Raw genomic sequence first — 19,648 nt, 5'->3', positions numbered from 1 at the left:
CTGAAAATATGGCAACTACCATCAGACAATTTATGCTCTGCTGTTATGTTGGCTGGTGAGCAGCAGTTTCCCCCAAGTTAAGGGTTAAGGGTGTTACATAAACACCACCGGCATAAACTTTCATACGAGCCTCATGTTTGTTGTGCACCTTTTCCTGCTTCTATAGAGGGTTTTCACGGCACGTCATCAGCTCATCATATTTTTCTAGTGTACTAATAATAATTCATATCAAGCTACCACATGTGGCATTATTGACTTATATCTGATCCTGACCACTCTTAATAACCTGCTACAGTAGCAACACCGGCCTTAAAATGTAGAGATAAAATCTGATGTATTTCTCATCGTATTCCAGATAAAAAGTCTTGAAGAGAATGACCCAGATGGGGTGAAATCTGATGCAATGACACCTTACTGAGTGCCTCCAACATGGCGACTTCCAGATTGATGGCGCGCCGTGAAAACCCTCTATACTCTTGCACACTGGATTGTAAAATTAAAGTATGTAGTGTGTTACGATTAATAGATTTTATCGATTCTTTTGACAGTTTGTTCCCCCGAAAGAAAGGCTGGATGATGGCAGTAGTTTGAAGCTAGTTTGGTTTTTCCACCCTCCTACCTCAGATTATTCAGTGTAAGATGATGCAGCAGGCAGCAGCAGTACCCAAAACCCAGATAAAAAGCAGCCAACATTAGCACAGTCACTTTCAAATTGTATCCCGTATGACAAGAAATGAAACTGGTGAAAAACTATACAGTCCTGATGCTAATGACTAATGCTGTGGTTCACATTTTTTATACATGACGCAGCCAGGGTTTTTCCATAATTTTCAAAACTTTCAATGTGTGAAGAAAGTTCTGGAGAGCTTGAGGTGATGCACCTGTACACAAGGTTATTAATTATTCTTCATTTACCTCATTTACCATCATTGACCTCGATGACAATTTGTCTCTGACCACAGTCAACAGAAAAAGCTAAGAGACACAGCTTTGAAATCACCATCTGTACATGCTGACTTTAAGTCAATATCCTGTAGAGAGGTCTCACTTAGCTAGGGTGACTTCTAGTCCTACTGTATTGTGAATTGTTAGTATGTTTTTGCTAGCATGTGCCTTGGTCTTAAGGTCTTACAATAGTTCAAAGAGGTTCCTTAAGTACAAAGGAACAAGGTTTTACCACCTTCCAAAGCAGAAAAGCAACTTGTGACATTTTAAAGTTTCGTGGGATTGGCTGTGAGCACTCATAAGATTTTATTTCTAACAATATGTGTGTTTTTTTTTAAAACAAATCATTGTGTTCAGTTTTTGTGGCACGCTCCACTGGTGATACAGCTACACTCCTTTTGGTTCGCTCCCGTCTGTTTGTGTTTACGGTGAGGAAACAGAAGAAGGATGGTGATGAAATGATGGAAGGATCTTGTCTATCTTCTCCTCCTCCCCCTCTTCCGTTGTCTCATTTTAGCCCGCCATCTGTTGTTGTCTGCTAATGTGTGCGCTCGCTGTAGAACAAAGACATTACACCACCTCTGCGCGCTCGCACGCTCTCGCTCAAAGTCACTTTTCTGTGACATACAATCATATTCGTACGTATCCCACAATATAGCCGGGATACATCCTGCTGCGCTGGCTCTCTGCAGAAGCACTTTACGCCGTGCGCTCACACAATCACTCACACGTACAACATAAAGCATTTCTTCTTTTCCCAGCAATTTTCTTCGCACACGAACAAGCATACGCCTGCTGAGTTGGCAAGAGTCTTGAAACTAATGTTTGAGACAAAGATGCTCTTTTTCTGCTTAGAGACATTTCACACCTCCGTTTCTCCACCCGTCCTCCCCCTCCTCATTCTTTTGTTCTTCCTTACAGTTTGCTTTTTCTTCCATGTCATGATGACTCACTTGACCACCCTTCCAGCAAACTGGCAAATAAGGAAGGAGCTCGGAAAATTTCCAGTCAGAATAAAATTAAATGTGACATGGCATTAAATGAAATAAGCAAATGATAAACTATTTTGAAGAATCCACCACACAAGCATTATAAATGAATATTCATGAAGTATACAAAGTTTGTACGTCTGTGTCTGAAAAAATTATTTCCCAGATGTGAAAAATGTAATGTTTAATGAAGAAACGAAGACTTACCCAAAGGCTGTTTGAAAGAATAGTTGGTCTAATCACGACATTTCAACAGTTTCATTAAAGCTCATAAATGATTAGTGGCACACGTCTCTTAAATGAAAAAATAAAAATAAAATAAAAAAAATATCTATTACTATGCAAATATCTGTTTTGTCACTAGTGTGTAACGGCAAGACACTAAACTCAAAAGCCAGTTTTTTAGTTAAGTTAAATATTAGTAAGTTAAAAATAGATTCAGTTAAGTTTTATGAAACAAAAAGTTTTTTAGTTTCAACAAAATGTTGAATTTTTTCACGTTTACATGCATACGAAAAAATTATTGCCCTAATTCGACTTTAACTCGACAAGTTCTCCTTATCTGATTAAGACACCCATAGATGCGATTGGAAAGCGATTTTCACCGGCATGTACACGCCTTAATCAGACTTCAACTGGACAATGTGTGTGCGCTTGCTCCACAACTGCTGCGCTGGCGTATGACCGCGGAAGAAAAACATCTGAGAAAGCCGGTTGTAGAAGAAGAAGGTAAACAGAGCATGTAGCAGAACCACCTGCTTATCTGCACCAGAAGTAGCGTGTGCATTATGTATGATAAAATAATAATAATAAAAAAAAAGCTCAACTATTATCTTGAACTTCTTTTGAAATGCCGGTCTGCCGCATGAACTACACTTGGTTATTATGTGGCATAATAGGTCAACCAGAAAGAGGGCTGGATTAACCCGCTGACAAGATGCATATCGCTCCCTACTGTGGAGGGGGAGGACATTGTCCTTTCAGTTATTCGATTTTCTCTGTTGCATATAAACACGGGACAAGGGCCACATTCAGAAAGTTGTATTTTGAGCTTAGCTCGAGTGAGCTGTGCATGTAAACCCACTGAGTCAAACAGTAGGCAAAACTTATTTGTTAGTGGGATGAATGTTAAACTTGTGCAAAGACTAGAGTAGATGAAAACAGAAGAAATGGGTGTAGTAGGATTTATATTCCTATATGTCGGTGTAAACCCAAAAGCATGAATATTAAAATAAATGTTTGCTGCTAATTCACAGACTGAATAAAAGACTGAATAAAATCTCTCAGTTGTGATTCCAGCTGGCTTTACGTGCAGCTCCTCTTTTGCTATCTGCTGAGCTGTAAGACAGTCTTCTGTGTCCTTTTCCTGCTTTTCTCTTCACAACAGGAAACGCGCTTTTTAGCGCCAGATGCTCCTCACGCACACGCCGACATTAAATCGGTAAACGGTTTGCAAATGGTGACGGAGCACATTCACAACAAAGCAACTTTATTGAACTCTTGTTTCGTTCAGACTGTCCCTCATCCATCACCACCGCAGCCTCTCTGTGTGTATGTGGGTGTGAGAGAGGGAGACTGTGCGTGTGGGTGCGGTCTCTCGTCTTTTCTTTGTGTGTGCGTGTGTGTTACAACTCACTGATATTGTCACCAATGTGACCTCACAGAGTCACTACAGTAGATCCCCCATCTGTTACGCCCTCTGAGACCTGTGTGCGCACACGCTCGCACACACACACACACACGCTCGCACACACACAAACTCCTTGGCAGCTTGGTGTCTCTGCAGGAGCTGCCATCATCCCAGTGGAGAGCAGCCGAGAAGGCTATCACGTCTCTCTCGTCTTCCTCTCTGGCTCTCCGTCTCATCTCCCGTCTCTCCGTTGTTTATCGAAAGGTTTATCAGTTCCTTCGCCTCCTTATCGTCCAACGCTGCTGCCGCGTCGTAAAAAGCCGTAGGCGACGTGGGTGTCACGCGCGTCAGTTGTTGGTCCAAACCACCGGGGATCGACACGGGCTTGCAGGACACTGCTCTTACTCTCATCTGTAAATCTCTTCCAGTATCCTCCCCTTGTTTGTGAACGTTGTCAGTCATCCGGGTCGTGGTAATCTAAAAGGTGTTTTAAAAAAAAAAAATCTTAGCCAGAGAACATGGATGGTTTGAGTAAAGGAAGTCATCTATGTCGGATTGAAAGAACTTGGACATGAGGAATTTGCAACTACCCTAATTTCTATATGCTCAGTGCTTCAGCCAGTGGTTTGGACTGTGACATCAAATTCCAACAGGTCGTCCTGTTCAAAGATGCATCCCACACTTGGGAAAATCCCATAGCTAATAGCTTATTAACTTATTATCATATTGTGTTAGGTTGTGTTAGGTTATTGGCATAGGGCTGAGCGGACTTGAAATATCTCCTTTTTCCAACTTGTGTCTTGGGTGAATCCTATTTATTGGGGAATCCTTAGTATTACAAACTTATTGGATGTTAATGAGTGTTCCAGGCATTAGTCGGCTCCCAACAGAGGAACCAAGTTATGTTTCGTATAGAAATATTAACTTTGTCCCTAATATTTCTCCCTGGCAGTGACCATGGTTTACATGGGATGATGCCCTCTGAGAGGTTCCATTATCAGTAATTAATAGCAGCTGCATCATCCGGTATTTCCTGAAAATTCTTACGTAGCAAGTGAATAAAGGTCATAGTTTGGTTAGCGGAAATAATACCGCAGCCCAAAAACTGAAATGTATGAAGGATTAGATGAAGGAAGTAGCCATTTAAGTGTCAGGAAGAGATAGGTGCCCATGCCAGCACTGGCAGAGTTCTATGTCAAATATATGTTATAAAAGGATATAAATACAGTAAAAGAAAAAAGAAAAGATGCAGGTATTCTGTGGAGCCAGGAAATCAGTGTCTCGCCGATCAATATAGAGAACAATTTATGCTCTCTTCTTCCTCTCTTTGCAGCACAGCCCCCTGCTCTTTTGAACGTTTTTTTTTTTTTTTTGCTCCTGCTCCCAGAAACTCATTGCTGCCACACCCCTTTTCCCTTTTAACAATCAGATTTTCAACTTCAGCCTGACATTTCTCTGCAAACGGTTCTCTTGTGTGTAGTTGGGTGTGCTGTTGCCAAGGAGCAATTCGGTGTTCGTGTGGGGATCTTGGGCGCATGAACAGACGGCCGCGCGGTCCGCACCGTGAGCCCACACTATAACGTGATGGCCCATGACCGCTCGGAAACTTGGAAAACGAACCGTGTGCCGCGAACACCTGCTGTGGGTTTTTGCGGGACCTGCAGGCCGGCTTACTCTGCGTGTGCGGACCTTTAATGTACAGCTCCAGCGGAGGCTGCCTGCTGTCAGTATTAGTGCCGTAGTCGGGTAACAAAGGCCTATAGACGGCATCGAATGCCAACATGTTCATGTATCCCTTCTTACAGCTGGCCCCCAGACATTTTACAGTTGATGTGAAGTTACAGAAGTTAACCAGTTCATATTAAAAAAAAAAAAATTCCATAGATATATTTATCTCCTATCGAAATATTCTCTCATATACATCATCCTCTTCTTTTGTTTCATGTCTTTATTTTTCTAAGATTTCAAACTGGGTTTCTTTTTATCACCTTTACTCTGACCAGTAGGCAAGAAAAATGTGACTGCAGGGAGCCACCCTTAGTGGTCACTGATGGGACGGACATTTCCAGAAGTCAGGAGCGTTGTTTATCATGTCAGCTGTGGTCCCTGGGAAGTCTTATCCTCAGTCATTTGTGTGTAAATGTGCGCGCGCTTGTGATCTCCTCCGCATTTAAAGCACAGCGGCTACTGTTGTTTGGCCTTGTAAAATGGATCCTTGGACAGCCATTCCCACAGCATGGGGGCAGTCCACACACACACTTGCACACAATGTCAGCATGGCGGCGCTGGAAGGGCAAACTGGTCTCATTAAATAGCAGGTGAAAGCAGGTGTCCTCACGCACAAACGCATGAAATACAGGACAGTTTATAGCACGAAATTGTCCAATTACACTGTAATTATGATTGTTGTTTATTTTATATCAACCGTAGTGTTGGTTCAGGCAGGCCAAGCTCTGCTCACACGCCAAGCTACAGTACATCAGCTGATGCAGGACTTTTTTCACTCGGACCACCGTGGCCCTTGCCTTGACATTTAAGGAGCTAAATTTTCCACAAATTTAGGGACACACCTTAAGTCCACCAGCAAAACAGTAATTCACATTTTATACCGTTTTTCTTCCGTTATTGAAAAATACTTAAATAAACGTACAGAAATTATGAAGTACCATTTTATTCTAGGTTCACAGGGATATGTCATCACAGTAGAACAACCACATGCAAACAAAATATGTGGTCATTAACAAAAAATAAATAAATAAAATAAACAAAAAACACAACTTTATTGATCATGCTGCTGTTAGACTTTACTAGAGTTCCATATTTAAACTTCACAGTGTTTGGTCCTTGACTGACTTGGTTTTCCCAATGTTTAGAACTACAGAAATATCCACAAAATTATTATTAACTATTTACGTTTTGGATTTCCAGTATTCTTCCCAAAATCATGTGCTGATGTTTTTAGCTTTATCCCTAGCCTGGCCCGTAGACATCGGCATTTTTGTGCATCAAGCAGCTGATATATGGTCTCCTCGACCATATATCGAGGAGGCACTGCTCTCTTCTGTGCCCCACGTTGACCTACAGCGTGGGGCATTAGCGGCCGTGAAGTTAAACGAATTTAATATAATTTAAACATTAGACATTTACAAATGGGTTGAATGGGGCAACTGTATTTTTTTTCGTTAGATGTGGAATTATTCTGAATTTACATAATGTAAAAAAGGACATTACACTCATGTCAGGCTTGTGTGTGTTGTATTGGTGGTTTCAAACGCGTAAGATATTAATTACATTAAAAGGTACCGTTGTCCTGAAAAGATCCCCCTTGTATCTATGGTGAATTGTTACAAACGGAAGCCTGTTTAATCCAAAAAAGGCGTTCAGATCTTGCATTTGGTTAGGAAACGGTTTGGATTGCATTCACAGGACAAACAAAGTGGACCAGGGTTTGTTACGGGCTCTGTTGCGGACCAAGCAAGTGAACCGAGTCCCATCTGCAGAGGTGGTCTCGGTTCACTTGTTTGGTTCGCACCAGAGTCTGCTGATTTGTATTCACAAAAAGTCCGGACCAGAGAAAATGTCCGTTTCAAGCGGACTAAACGAGCCTGGTGTGAATACGCCCTTGGTATATTTCTGGGGCAGTTCACATTAAATACATTAGTACAGCGATTAGCAGACTTTTCCCCATAACTTTCCACAACAAAACAAAGTTATCGACACAGAGATCTCCTCTAATGGGCTACTCTGAAGATGACAAATCAGGTAGCTTCCTCTGGTTCAGTGTCACTAAAAACTTTAACTTTAGCTCAGTTTTGCTGCTGATGTTTATCAGACTGGTTTAGCTTCACTGGTACACTCATTCCCTACTAATTTTTCCACATGAAAAATAAAATCCAAACTCAAAGGCACGAGCAGTTGTAAGAAAAAAAAATTAAAAATCTCAAAGTGCCGAAAAATGCTCGCAAAAACAAAAGTGTTTGGTCGCAGTCTGGACCCTTGTCATAGTTAATCTATTATCAAATCTTGTTCAGGCTGCCTTACTCAAAGCTTGTTTAGTCTGCTTACCCTTACCGTTTCCTCTTCATTTCACTTTGAAACCCACATTCAACACTTTATGCCATTTGGTTCTTAATCATTGTCGTTTCTCTTCTATTTCTGAGGCATAGAGTGTATATAAATATGGATGGCACGTCCCCACCAGTAATGGGAGTAACGGCGTTAAAATAAACAGCATTACTAACGGCGTTACTTTTTTCAGTAACGGGGTAATCTAACTAAGTACCGTTTCCATCTTTATAACGCCGTTTCCGTTACTGAAAATTAAATGGGGCGCGTTACTTGGTTCTCAGCCACGGGAGCCGCGAGGCTGTTTTTTGCGAGGAGAGGAAGGAGGGGCGAAACAACCGCATAGGTGATGATGATGAAAACTTTTAGGAGGGGCAGAGCTTATGACCTATACTGCACCCACTCACTAGGGGGAGGTCTACTTGCTTAGGCTTCACTTTTGAGGGGCAGATCCCATCCACCTTTATACAATCTGTGGTCTGGGGGTTCTCTGCTGCTGCTTCTCCTGTTTTAAACACAGGAAACAGTTATACTGCCCAAAAAATGACTGCTACTACAGTAGTTATTTGACTGAAGTGATCCTGACTGAATTGATTGTTTTTTATCTTCCTTGCTCTGGATCACAGTTCATCTGTCCTTCAGAGGGGATATAGGAGATGTAGTTCTCGCTCGTTTTCAGATAATGCGTTTCTATGTCAGTATCCCTCACTCACTTTTCTAATAAAACCCCCACACCAACTCAGCCGCCTTTTCTTAATAGCGTGTCCTCTCGTTGATCCGTCATTGTGGCGACCCATTTAAATGTTAAACTACCACCACGACGAGGTTCATCTGTGAGGACACGTTTTTTCTGTAACCGGATGGATTTAACATGTAAAAAAAAATAAAAAATAAAAAAAGAGACTCAAGCACATTTTTATAGCCACAAACAGAAAAGGGAAAAGGCGCAGGCATAACCACCTATCGCAGCAACGAGGGTGAAAGAAAATAAATTTACTGTAGAATTGTACAGTGCGTTGCCAATTTGTATGTGCTCGTGTCTACTCCTGTATTTTTTAAAGCAATTCCAGGTAATGAAAAGAAAAGGCTTTATTTAATCTAACCCTTTGAGTTCAGCTGCTGAATAGAAGCAGATTCTTTCTCCATTCAATTTGTTGTAAATAGCCACAGAACAGTCAGTTTTGACATCAAACGATGATTATTTTATTTCCTCACGGGCCGTTTGTTTATGTGGTAAATTATCGAAAGCTCCGAAGCCGTGTTTATTCTCCGTATTATGGGGAAATTGAATACATCACCCAGAAAAACAACTTTCCATACATTAGCATATTTTTGTCAGATTCCATAAAACATCTCGCAGCACTGTGGGTGGTCCTGACCCCCAAGCGGAGAACTGCTGCTTCACACTTTTCTACAGTACAACAACACACGTACTGTGCTCTAAATTCATTGTGGCATCGGTTCTGTGCTGTGCAGGAAGAAAAAATCATAAATAACAAAGGAAAGGAGTTGAATCAGATAAATTAAAAAAAAAAAAAACGCGGCGGTGGCAGGAAAAAAAAAAGAAAAATTGCCAAATCACCGGGATTGCTTTGGGCAGAATTTTCAAGACTTAAAAAAATTCTCAATCTAATTATGCAGAGAACGTGGCGAACGTTTCTCTTGTGGGCGTTTTGAAGTTCTCTCCCAAGGTCGGAGAGCTTCCTATCAGGTCTGGACAGTCAGTCTGATGCGGGGAGTTTTCATCCAGCAGGGAAAACAGTTTTCTGCCGAGTAGAGGACTTTGTGTCGGCTTAACGCTGTTAAACCTACAATCCCCACAGACAAACAGTGTCTAAACCTGACACTGCTGACCCACGCAAACACACACACACACACATACACAGACTGAATTCATTCATGTACATAGACAGCCACATAAACCCAGACACGGTAAAGTATGTGAAAATATACACAGTGACGGAGAGAGACGGACAAAAATGTAACCACTGAAAATTTGATGAGATGTATACAGAGCGTCATTCATTATTAAACACCATCGCCCCGTATCTTCTGAGATCACAATGGACAACACTAAGGCCTCAGTGGAAGTAGCCGTGGTCCCTTGTCGTATTGTGCTGCACAATATGAGGGATCGCAAAACTAAATTCTTGGGGGTAAAAAAAAAATCCTTAGTTTCCTTTTTTGAGTGTGAGACACTTCACTTAATGGGAAATTAAAAGACCTTTTTCCAAATAGGTTGTGATTCGCGTGGCATCATATGGTCCTACCATAATTATTCAATCCTTCTCTCTGTTTTATTCTCGTACTACCCAGGGGGTGTTTCTTATTCACTGAGAGAGCATCAAGCTACAATACCTTTTAAATTTAGTTTTTTATTTAGTCAGCATGTTAAGGTTCGGGACAGTCGGGTATCCCCAAATGCATTTTGTGTGCAGCTCCAACCCATTCCTCTGTTACAGTTACAGATTGTACCCTCCCTTCATCCTGAGTACTAACAAGTACTACTACCAAGCCAAAGTTTCCATGTTGAGAAATGTTCTTCAAGGTTTTCTGTTCACCACGTCTACTTCCTCCACTCTGCTCCAAGTCAGTGGATGGAATTTTTATTTTTTTTAATTTTTGCAACATTTAAAATGTTTTCTTTAGATTTACTTGAGAATTATACACGGATCAGGCATACTCAGGAGAGTTTGGATCTAGTGTATTTGCAGGACAGGTCAAAACCTTGTTCTGTTTTGACCTGTTGTTCAGTTTTTGTGTGTGTGTCTGTGGGGCTGCATCCTGCTGGGGATGGCTCCTGCCCTCAAGGAGTGTCATAGCTGTGGGGTGGGGGTGTCTGGTCTGGTCTAGGTGGGTGGTACATGTCTAAGTAACATCCACATGAATGTCAGATGGAAATGTTTCCCGTCAGAACATTGTATTGTTCCAAGATGTTCAGTGGTTTTAATGTTGTGGCTGATCTGTGTATGTAAAAATCCTTCTGATTGGTCTGATGACCACCAACCAGGTGACTCCTACCCTTTATCAAAGCTGACTTCCTGTCTTACTGTTGCTAGGTTGAACCATAGTCATGTAGGGGTCCAGTACCATAGAGACAAAAACTATAATAACAGACTCTAGACATAACGTGGAGGACAGTAAATGTTAGAAACCATGGTAATGTTGACAGAAAAATAGGGGAAAAAAAAGCAGAAAAATACTAGTCTTCTGTACCCACACTAGTTTTCTATATGTTTTTTAAGAGTCACAATTACAAGTTTGGCTGCTAGCTACGCCTACAGAGGTTTCATTGTGTGAATGAACCCCTCATTGCTATTGTTTGTCTAACCTAGCAACAGTAACGCAGAAAGATGGGACTTGTCAGCAGACCAATCAGAGGTGCAACAAAAGGTCCATTTCTATGCTTGGACATAACACGGATGGATAATATTTTACAGTCCCTACATATTGTTTGTTTCCCAGGTTTTGTTACAATTTCTAATTTTAACTCATGTAAGTGTCGGTGTTTTTAGGTACATTTTACAACATTTCTCACGCAGTCTTCCTCCTCGCTCTTTTTTTGCCAGATAACTAGTAAATTGGTCGTCTTGATAATTTTTTTTTAGAAATCTGGACTATTACAGGTTTGAGAAATAAGCTTTTGTGGGTGCCGAGTGTTTAGAGTGAAGGGTATTCTTTGATAAATACTGTTTTCCTGTCAGTACATTCCAGATAATGCGGATCTCATAATGCGTACATGGTGCTCTCCCACTGAGCGATCACTGGCTTCAAACACTCACTTTGGTCTGGCAGGATCTACGTGCTTTCTTTGTTTACACTATTTTTCTCACCAACTCTGCCTCAGACTTGGTTATTACTGCCAAACCTCTATCTTGATATTACGCCCCCCCCCCCCCCCCTTTCTAGGTCTATGATAGTCATTTGTTTCTATACAGCTGGTCTTTCTTCCTTGTGTCTGTCTGTGCTCTCTCTATTCCCTCTGCTCTTCCTACTTTTTGTCTCCCTGGCTGTCTGCGGTTGCTGTATTCTCCAATTACCACTTGAAAATGCACGGGTCATTTTAGTGATATGGCAGAGCTGAGAGAGGGAAAAAAGGCAGGCATATAAAGGCAGACAGCCCAAATGGCTTTTTTCCCCCCCTCTTTTTTTTTTTTTTTTTTAGAGTCTGAAAACAGTTTTTCAGTCATACAGAAATTTTGCTGAAAAGCACCTTGTGATGGTTTCTCTCAAATGGAAAAGCTTTTAGTTTTAGCTTTGGGAGAGACAATTCAAGCCCAATGAGCTGACCTCTGTCTCATCACCCTCCCTGTTTCCACCCCCCCCCTCCATTACTCTTCCCCCGCTCCCAGAAGGAAGAGGTGTCCCGTGCGATGGGCGTCGTCGCGGAGAACGGGAAGGAGCAGCTCATGTTTGAGGTGCCCCTGAACGACACGGGCTCAGCGGGTCTTGGCATCAGCCTCAAAGGGAACAAGTCCAGAGAGACGGGGGAGGATCTGGGAATCTTCATCAAATCCATCATACACGGAGGCGCCGCGTACAAGGTGACACAACATGCTCCCGCACACCCAAATGAGCAAAAGTTCTGCAAAATCACTCACCCTGATGGCTCCAGGCTGAAGTTCCCCCACCCTTTAAAGTTTGGTTCATGTATTTCTATCTGTTAGCATTCTATGTAGAAATGGAGAGCAGCGCCGTGTTTTATTTTGGATACCTGTTAGTCCTCACCATGGTAAAGACTATTCATCCTGGGGTCCAAACACTCAGACATTACAGTGAAATCTAAGCAATTTTGTTTGAGAGAAGCAAGATGCTTCATTGTAAAACACACTGACAGCGTAATAAATAAGAGGACAAACAGCGATTAACGCGTTTGTCACTTATAACGGAGTACATCGCATAATTCCCGGCTCTGATTGGCTTTAGGACTATCCACCTCAGTGCAGACGCACTTTTTCTGCGCTATCGGTTCAAACATGCCCCGTAATGAAATCCAAATGGAGTGTTACCACACTCAAATTAATAATTGAGTCTGGTTACACACGCGGATTTAAAGCATCCTACCGGTTAAACGTTAGCGCTCCCGCTTCCCTGTGGTGGGAATGAAATGTCTATTCCTGTAAGTGTCACAACAAAAGAGTTCGCCTCTTTAATTAAAGGACGAAAACGGTTCATTACCGAACTTAATATAACTACCATTAGATCAAACCTTTTCTGTATAACTGGGAGTCTTGTGAGGGCCGCTTCAGCTGCCTGCGCTGCTCCGCTGCTCTGTTAACCTCTGACCTCCTGTTCACCAGGACACGCTTGACGTGTCAGAGGCGGCAGAGAGACAGACCGGCGAGCAGATACGCTCACACACGCCCACGCACCGGGTGCAGCTGTTAGCGTCGGTGTGCGGACTGACAGAAATAGATGGAAAAAGGGTGCGCTGTTGAAGCTTTGCAAATAACCCAACGGGGGAAGTCAGGCAGACGGAGCTGACGGTCGTCTCCGTCGATGCGGTTTGAGACCGAGTCGAGTCAGACAGTCATGGGAATGTGTGTCATTTAAGGCTCTGTTATTCTGGATTTTTGGTGGTTTGGCTTGAGAGAGATGCTGAGTGAAGGCCACAGGTGTGTGTGTGTGAGTGTGTGTGTGTGGGACTCTCTATGATTAGCTCAGTAATTCATTCCGTTGTCATAAAGAGAGAATATCCACAGCATGTGGAAATGAGTGGAACCATTTCGGCATTCGACATCCAGATATCATTTATGGATTTACTGTATACAAGGTTACACGTTTTTGAAATTTACCTCAGTAATTTACGAGCAGGCGTGGAAAACAGACATACGTTATAAATGGAATCCAGCACACACGCCGTGCGCACGTATTTTGATTGAGCTGTGTGCGTTTCACAGGATGGGCGTCTGCACGTCAACGACCAGCTGGTAGCCGTGAACGGGGAGTCGCTGCTGGGACGCTCCAATCACGTGGCCATGGAGACGCTCCGCCGCTCTATGTCTCAGGAGGGGAACGTCAGGGGCATGATCCAGCTAGTGGTGCTGAGGGCCTTGAAGGTACGCTCACCGTCTCTGTTCTTATGTTAATGAGCATTTAAATAAGCCTTTTAGAACGACACACATTTTATTTTATTTTTTTTACACCTACAACCACGATTTCACTGTCCTCTGTAGTCAGAACATCAGCTAAAGACAACAGACATAAATAATTGAATTGTTTCAAGATGTACACGTATGGATAGATGGGTAGGTACGTAGGTCATGATTACTGTGACCAAAAGTATCACGGGTATCATTATTGTCATTGTTGTCATTATTGTTGAAATGTGCTCAAAATGTTCCAAACGTACTTATGCACACACTGAAATCATTTGATGAAATTCTATTTAAAACAAATATAAAAAACTAATAAAAACACAAGCACAATGAACTTGAAGATGCAGCAGCCATAGCATCACTGGGTGTGTCTGCTGCACACCCACTCTGTAATTAATGGAAAAGCATATGTGTTATTATTATTATGTGATTATTATTAATGTGGAACGTTTTCTCGTCAAAATTGACCGGATCTGTATCAGACTTCCTATTTGTTTATTTTTTGTTATGATGAAACTGGTAATCTTTACATCCCCAGTAAGTAGGTAGATAGATGACATTTATAAATTTAACCACTTTACAGCATAATTGATTAAATAAACTGAATCTGATGCTCACGCGCCCAAAGTAAAACAAATACTGTCTTATATCAGTTCACAGTACACTATTTTATTGTCAAAGAAAGTCAGTAAACAGTTTCCGTTATCTTCATCTCTCGACTCTCCACAGAGAAGGCATCTTTTATCCTATGCTCTGCTGCCTCTGCTTCACTCAGCTCACGACTTCTAAGCCCTCCCATCCATTCTTTGCATTCTCAACTCCAGTCTCCCCTCTCTCTCTCTCTCTCTCTCTCCCCTGCTCTTACCGGCAGCAGCAAAAGAGCAGTTACACTTCAGCTATTCAGATTTTATGCGCATCTCTGTTCTTCTTTGTGCGCGTTTGCGACAGAGTGTTCTTCACTCAGCTGTATCGCTCTTCTTTATGAGTGAGAAAGGGAAAAGAAAAAGGAAAAAAAGAAAAAGACGCTTTTCATCTCGACTGCTTTTCAGCTGATGGCTTTTTACGTGGCTCTGCAGTCTGTTTGTGCAAACCCTTGCGCTCACAAAGCCGGGTTGGTGGCTCAAGTGCGAGTGGCCCTTTGGGTGACCTTCTGGTAGGTGGGGAAAAAAACCTTCATATGCAACATGCATAATAACACATAACACCCTCACACACAAGCACAGCAAACACAGATACGTGAATTACCACAGAGTAGATCAAAGCTTACGGCCTTAAGGTGTGCACTTTTAGAGTTATCACCACCTCTAATGCAATATAAGTGTGGGATACATCATATTAAGACTCTTAAATAGAATAACAAAAAACATATTGTGAAGTTGACTCAACATCTGAACCAGAATAACCTTCTCTCAGGTAGGATTTCATTGCATTAGGCTGCTATTTTAGTGTTCCATGTAAACTGAAAGCCGGACGCATATACGCGTGTGTTTATGTGCTTGCAGAGTTCAGGGCATCCCTCGTCAATAGCTTGATGGTGAAAGCAGTTAGTAACATCAAAGAGGCGCATCCATGTTTCCCCTCTTTGTCTTAGGAGTGGTAAAGGAAGGAAAAAAGAAAGGAAAATATAGTCAGACAGATAAGAGACTGCACCTTAAAAGCCTTTTTTTCGGCTTCGGTATTGATGCTTTTCAGAAGTGGACCACTCTACGGTTTTCCCCTCTGATCCCTTTTTTCTTTTCTTTTTTTTTTTTTTTTTCTTCTGTATGCGCTCTACTCCCTGGCCAACTCATTTTACTGTATTCATCCTGTGCCAGTTCTCGCTAATCTCTTACTTTATCCAACTGCTCCTTTTATTGAGGGCCTATTAAACGAGCTCTACCTTGAAGCTGTTTAGCGTTGCACTGGTTCAGGGTAGGGCTGGGCAACATAGTCAAAAAACTAAATCTGAATATTTTTCAGTGTTGATTTGCTATTTCAATCTTGTTTTTCTGAGTACATGAACCAAATACAATACATTACATACATACTTTAAATATGGCTTCTTCATTAATACAATATGTTGCATATGTAATATTCTGGTTCAACGAAAATACAGCACAAGAGTGTCAGTGTGCATTATGTTCCTCTTCTTGGTACTCTGTCTGAAAACGTGGCAGCTAAAGTTTAGTTGCTTTTATTTGGTTGTGGTTTTGGAGCGGGGACGGGAGCTAGCATCAAAACAGCGTGTTCATTTTAGTTTTGTGTTCAAACTTGACACAGCATGATGGTCTGTTTCACATTGGCCATTGTAAAACAGACCCATTCCCATGGTTCCATCCAATAAATAAAAGCTCATCCAGCCCTAGTTTTCTGGCTGTAATCTCATGTTGTTGCTAATGATACTCATGATTTTGTTTTCCTCTTAAGGCAAATGCAGAACCCTTTCCATAAAAGATTGGCAAAAGCTTTGAAATCATGTCTAAACCAAACTTATTTGAGTTTCCGTGAGGACCTTTCATGGCTGTCAACAGACCATAGTCATGTGAGTTTCAAATGGGTACCACCCTCAGATGTTCTGAAACCTAAACTTCCCACCAGTTACTTAGAACTGGAGAAGTACATAGATGAGTGGTCAAATGTCTTCAAGAAAACCTGCCTTTGTTTTCCCGTCGTGTTAGATGTCCAGTGACCTGGATGACTGAGAATCCTCCCTTTTCAAATTATGGATTTAAGCTGAAAACGCAGCTAACTAGAAATGAGGTGCGACATTTACATGGACCCGTGCGTTTCCTTAACCACATTTCCAATCAGTCTCCCACTTTGAATGAAAAGCCCTTCCTTCAGCATGTCGACATCCAGGCATGAACCTCAAACTGTTCTCAAGTACGTCTAATGATCTATAAGAGCTTGAAAAACACCTCTGGAAATGAAACCCAGTGGGGCTTGTCTAAAAGCATGCCGGCAAGCTGAGTCTTGATTTTCTCCTTTCCTTTTGAATAAAGTGGACAAAGTCACGGATGCTTTCATGTGATTCGGATGAGAAAATATTTTTCAGAAAGCAATTTTGCAAAAGTGTAATGCAGACATGTTTTGACTGTATTTAAAAGGAGTTTTTTTTTTTTTTTTTTTTTTTTTTTACCTGACCAACTTTTACTTTTTTAGGGTCTGTGTCGCGTTTATCTTGTGAGAAATCGGATTGCACTATGACACCATCTGATGGGATGGAATTGGGGAGCAGCTGATGGGAGGGGCGGGAGCTGGTGCTCAGTGCGAGGTCAAGAGTAGGATGACGAGAAGGATTTATGACACACACACACACACACACACACACAGCACTGTTATGTTATGTCTTTGTTGTTTGAGTGGAGGGATTATCTGACGCAGAGACACAAAGACACAATGAATCACAGCCGAAATGTCATCCATATGCATGTGTGTTAATGAATACGTACAGTCTTCTGCACAGAAATGACAAATAAATGCAAATGATATTCCTAAAGAAATAATACGTGCACAAAGAGGACACATCAACAACGTAATTAATGCTTTGTTTGGACGTTACATAGATGTCAGTATGACTGTCAGTGCCACACACACAGGAAAGTGAAGCGGTGCTGAAGGGGCTCCTAACCTTATGGAGCATGGGAAACCGTGTCTCCTCCTGTCACCTTGATCCTCCACTGTATTTTGAGTGTCAGCCTCTCATTCATTTCATTGTGTTGGAGCAGTCGGATAAAAAGGCCTCATTTCCTCCTTTTGTCATCACTCAGTTTAAATGCAATGCACACACTGTATGTGCTATAAAATATTAAAGGTAAATAACAAAAAAAAATAAAAAATGTCATGATTTTATGTCATTTTGCTTTCTTTGCATTGTGTAAAATTGCATGTATTACTTCAGGTAAGCGTTACTGTTCTCTATTTGTTAGCCTGACATGTGCCTTGTGAGTGCTCAATAACATTTGTTTCATGTCTGTTTTAGGATCAACATGGGGTGTCACCGAATCGCTCATTTGACGGCTCCTCGGGCCTTTCAGGAGTTGTGAGCCCAGTCAACGGTCAGACAGGATTATACAGTCAAGGCATGGACCACACTCACCCTCCCTTAGTGACCAACAGTATCTACGCATCTAATGGTGAGAGCCTTTTTTTTATACATATAACATATGGCATCTATTATATCATTGTATCTAAAAAGGAAAGAAGCAAAAACAACTTCTGTGCAATGTCAGTAGTATTGTGAACTGCTGTGAATTAAAACTTGTTAAAGAAAAGAAAAGCAACTTGAGACTCCATATTAAACATTTTACAAGATATGTAAATATTTCACTTATTTAGTCTTTCCTTCTTCTTATGTCCTCCTGACTATAATATTTCCGTTACAGCCAGCTTTAGAAACTCATTGCAACAACTACTCATCTTTTTGTTCCATATGTAAGGCAACAAATCAGGAAGCTTTGCAGAGATGTTCTTTTTTAGCCATAGCCTGGTATGTGTTTCAGCTCTGCTTAAAATTGAATAGGCCTACAGCCAATCAGAGCTATTTTGTTGTAAAAAGTAATTGGTAAATTCAGGCATATTTAAATGCTCTTTATGTCCCTGAAGCTAATATCAGCCAGTTGACATTTTTAAGTTCTGTTGCCAGACAATTCACCAATAGTATTTGTAGCTAAAATCAAGGGCTGACTGAGTAAACTTTGCTGGGAGACAATATGAAGTCCAAAACAAAAACTAACCTGGTCTACTACTACTAACTAACTACTGGTCTAACGGTGGTAATCCACAGTGACCACCCCCCTGACTTGCCAGTTAATTAGGTACACTAATGAAAACAAATGCATTCTAGTGCATTTGTCCTGCACTAACTCCTCCTTCATGACTCTTTTAATGTTGAACCAGCATCAGAAAGGTGGTAATTAAACAGGGTGATGTAGTTTGTGAAGCTCTTAAAGTGGATTGAATTAACAACTAAGTGCTTCTGTTGTTTAGCCTGGCCCACTTACTGCCATGGAGTTGTCAAAATAATAGAAACGAGTCAGTGCAACACAATAGTTCAATAATACTAGAAAATGAAAAGTTGAATCAACAGCTCTCTATTATTTTAAATGACTGCTGAATACCATAACCTTCATGAAGCTAGTGCAGGATTAGAATGCATCTTTCTTTTTTTTTAGTAAGTATATTTTCTCCTGTTAGTAACGTTTATATTGATTAATGTCTTTTGGAGAAAGGTCATTTAGAGTTTTTGCACAAATGTACACCCAGATTGTACACCCAGATGCTTTTATCGTTCCTCCTTTGACAACTGTATGTCCCCACCACATGAGTGACACAAGGACACACACACACACACACACACACACACACACACACACACACACACCTTAAAGTGTAGAGATTCTACGTGAGCACATTTTTTAACAAGCAAAACCACTTCCTAAATTTTCGAAAATTCAAAAACACCATTGTGGTTTTTCTTCCTGAAACTTGGTACCAGCCCATTCTGACCTTTTTCCATTCCTCTTTTGAGATGAACTCGGTGCACTGTTCCCTTCTGTAGCGTTCCTGTTTTATTTTCGCCCTCAAAGCAGCATCAAAGGTGGGCATATCATTTGCAGCAAGTTCGGTAAAGCACAGAATAGACTTAATAATCATGAAATTTAAACAGTGTCTCCGAGATAAAACAAACTAAATACAAACATGAACATAAAAAGGGATATTGCCATAAACAGTACCGGCTTAATTAGAGAGCTTCCTGCCCCTATTATGTCTCCTATTTCTTCTGTGCTTTTATTTTCTCTTGTTTTCAAGGTTGTTGTGTTTGTTATTGTGGGGTTTTGGCCTTGTGAGTTATTTTAGTTTTGTGTGCAGTTTAACTCTTTCTGCCTCCATCTCATATTATTTATGTATCTGTTTGGAATACAACAACCTAGTCAGCCTCT

The 19,648-nt window shown here is 41.3% G+C and overlaps 1 protein-coding gene across 4 annotated transcripts in view; it reads left to right on the top strand.

Moving 5' to 3' along the window:
• Window positions 1-19,648, top strand: part of pard3bb (par-3 family cell polarity regulator beta b) — a 208,916-nt gene that overhangs the window by 80,711 nt on the left and 108,557 nt on the right. For all 4 annotated transcript variants that reach the window (XM_047600652.1, XM_047600653.1, XM_047600651.1 and 1 more), the window contains 3 exons: window positions 11,982-12,173; window positions 13,530-13,688; window positions 17,689-17,842. In XM_047600652.1, the coding sequence (XP_047456608.1) occupies window positions 11,982-12,173; window positions 13,530-13,688; window positions 17,689-17,842 (505 nt within the window). The remainder of the gene's footprint in view (window positions 1-11,981; window positions 12,174-13,529; window positions 13,689-17,688; window positions 17,843-19,648) is intronic.

Source organism: Mugil cephalus, chromosome 12, assembly GCF_022458985.1.
Source record: "Mugil cephalus isolate CIBA_MC_2020 chromosome 12, CIBA_Mcephalus_1.1, whole genome shotgun sequence".
Lineage (NCBI taxonomy): Eukaryota > Metazoa > Chordata > Actinopteri > Mugiliformes > Mugilidae > Mugil > Mugil cephalus.
This window is presented reverse-complemented; position numbering and strand designations above follow the sequence as displayed.